The sequence below is a fragment of the Callorhinchus milii genome, unplaced genomic scaffold (assembly GCF_018977255.1).
Source record: "Callorhinchus milii isolate IMCB2004 unplaced genomic scaffold, IMCB_Cmil_1.0 Scaffold64, whole genome shotgun sequence".
Taxonomy (NCBI): Eukaryota; Metazoa; Chordata; class Chondrichthyes; order Chimaeriformes; family Callorhinchidae; genus Callorhinchus; species Callorhinchus milii.
The window spans coordinates 274,521-280,375 of NW_024704805.1; the positions used below are offsets into that span (position 1 = coordinate 274,521).

The following is a 5,855-nucleotide window of genomic DNA, read 5'->3' on the forward strand; positions in this document are numbered from 1 at the left end:
TGCAGTTCTGCGTCCACAAATTATGTAGTCAATTAACTTTACATTATGTTGTGTGAAGCGCTTTGAGTCGTCTCAATGACCTGATAAGGTGTTACAACAAATGCAAGGATTATTGTTATTTTTTCTGTACCTTTGCTTCCGTCTTTGTAACTAGAACCCTCTACATTGTCTCTTCAAACGTTACTGTGGTTTGCCACTGCGAGGCGAAGTGAATCTGAACACAAGCGATAGGAGGAGTCGCAATACATCTGCAGCAATGAACAGAGACAAAGCAATGACGCGGGGATAAAAGTCAACGTCTCAAGTGAACAAACGTGTATCTACCAGGCGCTGACCTTGGATGATTTCTGGTTGCAATTCATCCGGATATATTGACGTGAATCGAAGAGAGTTGAGAATGAAGCCGATTTTCAGCACTACGTATATTATTTTGTATGTAACAATAAAGCTTTGGTGTAAGTAGTGTATGAATTTGGATAAACCAATTCTTTTTACCCTCTAAATAATTACAGCTTATCGCGGCAGACACTTTACTAATTCCTTTGCGAGTATGTTAATTTCTGTTATTTTTCCAGGTATCTTGGCTGAAAGTGATGTTTCACAGTCACCTCAGGCCATGACAGGGAATGAAAATGGAAATGTATCTATGGAGTGCACCACCACTGTGTCCAGCCCAAACTTTCATTGGTACACACAGTATGGAAACGGTTCCATCCGGTTCTTGGTTTTGGGAAAAAGAGACATCAGTGAGAATGACAGGATAAGCGCTTTGGCTAATACAAGGGAGAGAAACAGCACACTAACAATCCAAAATCTTCGTGTGACAGACAGCGCCACTTACTTCTGTGCAGAAGGCACAGTGCTGTGTGTCTAAGAGGGACCTGTGCAAAAACATGCTGAGGTTCCTGCAGCTCAATGTTTAGAGCACTCGCTTCGCAAGTGAGATAATTGGGTTCAATATCGGGCAGTGCAAAATGTTGGCCAAGTTTCGATACTCCACATGCGTCTGTATATCGAGCAGTAAGTCGGAATATGGTTGTTAGTTGACTGACGGATCGTTTTTCCGATGGTAATAATTCCTATAAATAGAGAAAAAATTCAATCCACAACTGTTTGTGGGACACTGCTTCGCGCAAATGGCTGCGACATTTCGACCATAACATAATCAGTCAATTTACTTCACCGTACAGTCTACGAAATGCTTTGTATCATCGAATAGGTGATAGAGCGCTATATTAAATGCAAAGATCCTTATTATTTTTAATGTGTTACTGAGGCGGGACTAGGAAACGATTCATAGCAGTTTGGATGATCTCTTTTTCGGGTGTAATAATCCATCAGCAAAATGGATGACTCGATCAAAGACTGTTTGTGAGACGCTGCAGTATGCAATTGGCTGCCAGGTATTGTCCAGAAAATACACTTTCGATAAACTTTACAGTGTATCCTTTGAAGACCGTACAATCGAATCGGACATGTGGTAAAGCGTTATGTTAATTACAAGCGCTTTTATTACAACTCACAGGTTGGTTAGATAATCATATGCATGGAAATGGTTTCCAGATATGTCAGACACCAGGCTAACAAAAAACACATGTTTATGTATGGAGGATCATTCCCCGAATTCAGTCGTACAATACAATAATTTGTAGAAAGTGTCCAGCCGTCTGCACACACTCAGGGCTTCCACTTAATTCCTCGTCCTACCTCGTTTTAACCATCTATATCACAATAATTCTTGACATTTGATACAGCGCTTCATCTCGTCTCCGCGATGCCTCACAGCACTGCAGAGAGTACAGTATAATGTGTCGTGACTGTGAATTTTATGGGGGAAACTCGGGAACCAATTTCACACAACAGTCGCGGTTTCAGCGAAAAACTTTTGAGAGGTTGTTATACCCGTCAACAGGACTTGTTTTTCAAATGTGCTCACCACGTCTAGCACTGTTTGTGAGACAACTTGCGTCCACATGGGCTGCCGCATTTAGTCCACATAACAAACAGTCACTACAGTTTAATGCAAAAGCTGAGAAGCGCTATGAGAGGTCACAGTAATGTGATCAGGAACTATATCAAATGCACTGATTACTGTCACTATAGAAGCAGAGATGTGAAAAATCTGCTGTTTGTGAAGGAACGGGAGGATTATCCTGCCAACAGACAGTTGGCATAAATAAGCCTGGACATGAGTAATAAAAGAGAATTAATAGGTACATGTCCAGAATGTAGCCGAACATAGATTCACATGCTTCTAGCCCTGGTTCAAAGTTAAGTAATCAGGATGAGTCCTTCTAGTGAACACAAATGTGGGACACATGTATAAGTTTTGTTCAAACTTAATGAGGGTTTAACGTGATGCATGTGTCAGACACCCGGTTCAAAAGTGACATGTCAGTAATGGAAGAGAACCATTGGAGGATCGAGATGGTAGAGCAGAGAAGATGATGCATCATGACAGAGGCACAACGTTTGTACATAACCCTCAGACCTGCTGCCTCACAGTATATGGCAACTTCTTTTATATCATTTCTTACTCAGCTCATCACTGCATCGTACTTCCTCCCAGTCAACATTCTCCAACTACGCCATCAACGCACTGTCAACACCCGTTGCCATTAAATACATATGACAATGTATATCTATGTGGCAGCCGCCATCATTATCTTGTCAGGTAAGCCATCAACTCGATTAAGAAGTCTCTATCCCGCAGATATTGTCCAATGCCTATTTTCTTGCATTAGATAAGCAAAACGCTACAGGAATTTTGGCGTTGTAGAGTCCTGTAGCTCAGTTGATATGGCGCTCGCATCGCAAGAGAGAGGACTTGGGTTGTTTCCTGGGCAGGAAGAAACCTCAGGTGAACTTCGTTACGAGGAGCACACGACGCTGTTTCAATAGCTGTAGGAATCCGTTGTAAGTGAATTTGCGAATGGATTTACATGGTAGGATAATCCCTACGATTTTCTTCACGATTCGTTCAATAAAACCACGACTGTTTGTGTGCTGCTGCATAACTGAGAGCTGCATTGTCCCAATAAATACAATTCACGTGTTTTCTGTGAAGTACTTTGTAATGTTTCGAAGACACGATGAGTCGTTGTATCAAATAGAGGTAATAGTATTATTATTAACGTTGTTGTTGTATTGAACGCTGATTTCTGTCTTGTTCCCAGGATATTGTGGAGGAGATTCTGTGACACAGCTCCAATCTACTGTGACAGTGAATGAAGGGGAGACTGTTTATCTGCAGTGTAATTACACAGCCACAAGCGACAATCCATATCTATTCTGGTACCGTCATTATGCCAATAAAGCTCCAGAATATATCCTTAATACGTACATCAGGAATAACAAGCAGCAACTTGCAGACTTTGCAAAAGAACGTTTCTCAACGAATGTGTCTCAAGCGGAGACAACGGTTCACATGAATATATTGCAAATGAGAGTTACAGACTCCGCGGTGTATTACTGTGCACTGAGCCCCACAGCGGCACAGATCAGCGATTCCGCCCTACAAAAACTGCCATGTGGAGTCCGGCAGCTCAATGATTAGCGGATTCACCTCGCATTGTGCGAGTTTCCTTATTTCACACACAATCATATTTAACGAGCAGCAAAAGAAGGAACCCGGTTGTTATTCGATTGCCGAATCGATTTCTCAGCGGTAATACTTTCTTCAAAACAACAATATTATTCTGTAGTATTCATTCAATCTTGTGGGACACTGATGTGAGCAATTGGCTGCCGCGTTTCACCCACACAATATGCAGTCAATTAGCGTACAGCCTATTCTGTGAAGCGATTTGAAGTGTCTGGAATACGAGATATGGCGCTATACCAAGTGAATTAATGCAATGAATTTTATTATCATTATTAAATGTAATAAATGTATATTCACAGGAATAACTTTAAACATCTTGCTTCCTTGGGAGTCTCGCAGCGTGTGCATGTCCATTTGTGCTGTTTAAATAAGTAGACGTACATCCGAAACAACAACTTTCTTTTATACAGCAACATTCGCAATCCGAAATGATAAGATTAGCCGTGAACTATTTGCTGTCAAATGTCTCCAACTGTACACGTGCTTTAGGTACAATCCACCAGCAGATGGCGCACCAAAACATATATAACAGGAGCTGCAACTCAGATAACTTGTCCGGTTCCTTTCTGTAACTAATTGACTTGTCACCAATAACAGGTGCTTCCTGTTACAGGTGACATACTTCCATCATACACATTGTTACTGGATCAACTCTAATTTACAAAGATTTGCCTACGGCGTGGCCTCAGGTGACTCAAGAAGCAATTTAAATTGCTCATTCTATGTTTTATTCTCATGCTCCCAAGTAAGCAGCCGCGCTTAATGGTTCTCGTTTCGGGAACAAATGTGCTTCATTTTGTTAGCAGCAATATGTTCGCTTGTTTTGGTTTCAATGCAGAAGAAGATTAAAGCTGACTTTCTTTAATATGGTTCAGGTATCTTAGTTTGCAGATTCCTTATTTTGATGCAATGATAAGAAGGTTTGGCCATCGATAACAATAATAATAATAACAATAACCTTGCCTTTGATACAGCTCTTTTCACGTTGGAGGTGGTTCCAAGATATTAAATAACATTTCTGTAAAAAGCAGTAACTGCACATTGTGAGCCAAAACAAAAAAAGCAATATTCACGCATTAATTTCCCCACGAATATTCATAACGTGGACACTGAGCTCAAAGTGCCGACTTGTCTCCTGAACCAACAACATTCTGACTCACAATAGAAACTACCATCAACAGAGAAAGGTTGTCACCTTAGCCTCGATGATAGAAATGAAAGCTTTAATCGCTTAGGTGAGACTGCATTCTTCAAAATCTGCCAAACTAAAGCAATCATAGCAATGGTAATAGACTTTGCACTTTATACAGCGACTCATTACTATTCGAGACGTCTCAAATAGCATCACAGAATATAACGTAAATTACATTCTTTGTGTGTGAAAGGCGGTCGATGCTCCCATCTAATCCCAGGCCCATTGGCTACCAATCGCCAGAAGATCAAATTTAAGATCCTCTGGTGAGTGGGAGACGCCTACAATTGGAAGTAATAAACCACTAAAGACGTCAGATCAGCCGCTTCCTCACAACTTTTCAGTGAAGCAGCAACACAACGATATACAAAGAAAGAGATTCCATTATCTGTCCACACCTCAGCAGCCAACATGACAGCTCTCTGCCAGTTACTGATAGCAATCCTCACCATAGCCAGTAAGTATGAGTGGACATATACAGTGCATGGCCTTTACATTATATTATATCAGAAGCTTAGTGTTGAGAGCATTCATCTCACAGGCGAGAGGAACTGCGATCGATTCTCGGGCAACTCGAAACTTCCAGCAAGATTGCTTACAGCTCAACCGTCTGTTTACCGGCAATAAGTAGCAACCCGGATGATAATTGTTTCAGGGATAGCTATCCGAGAGTAATAATATATTAAAGAATAAATCAATCAATAGTAATTTCGTCAATCAATCCATGACGGTTTGAGCGACACTGCAATGCTTAATTGGCTTCAAAGTTTCTCCTTCAAAATGTAGTCAATTCACATAATAATATATTCTGCGGGAGCATTGAGACGCCCAAACCGTGTGATAATGCGCTACAGAAAATAAAATAATTATTATAATTATTATGACTGCAAATCATCACTGAATTTTGCTGAGCAAAATGTTTTGTTTTACTTGCAGAAGTCGGCGGGCAAGATGTAGTCACCCAACATACTCCCGAGATAACAGATTTTGAAGGTCAAAACGTGACAATGAACTGCAGTTATTCCACAATAGACGTTGCCTTCTGTTACAGGCAATATC

General features: G+C 40.8%; 1 gene segment (V, D, J or C); it reads left to right on the forward strand.

The window, feature by feature from the left end:
- Nucleotides 1-2,634: 2,634 nt before the first annotated feature.
- LOC103172402 lies at nt 2,635-3,556 on the forward strand. The segment is given in 2 exon segments: nt 2,635-2,674; nt 3,177-3,556. Coding segments are annotated over 2 exon segments (420 nt in total).
- Nucleotides 3,557-5,855: the final 2,299 nt, after the last annotated feature.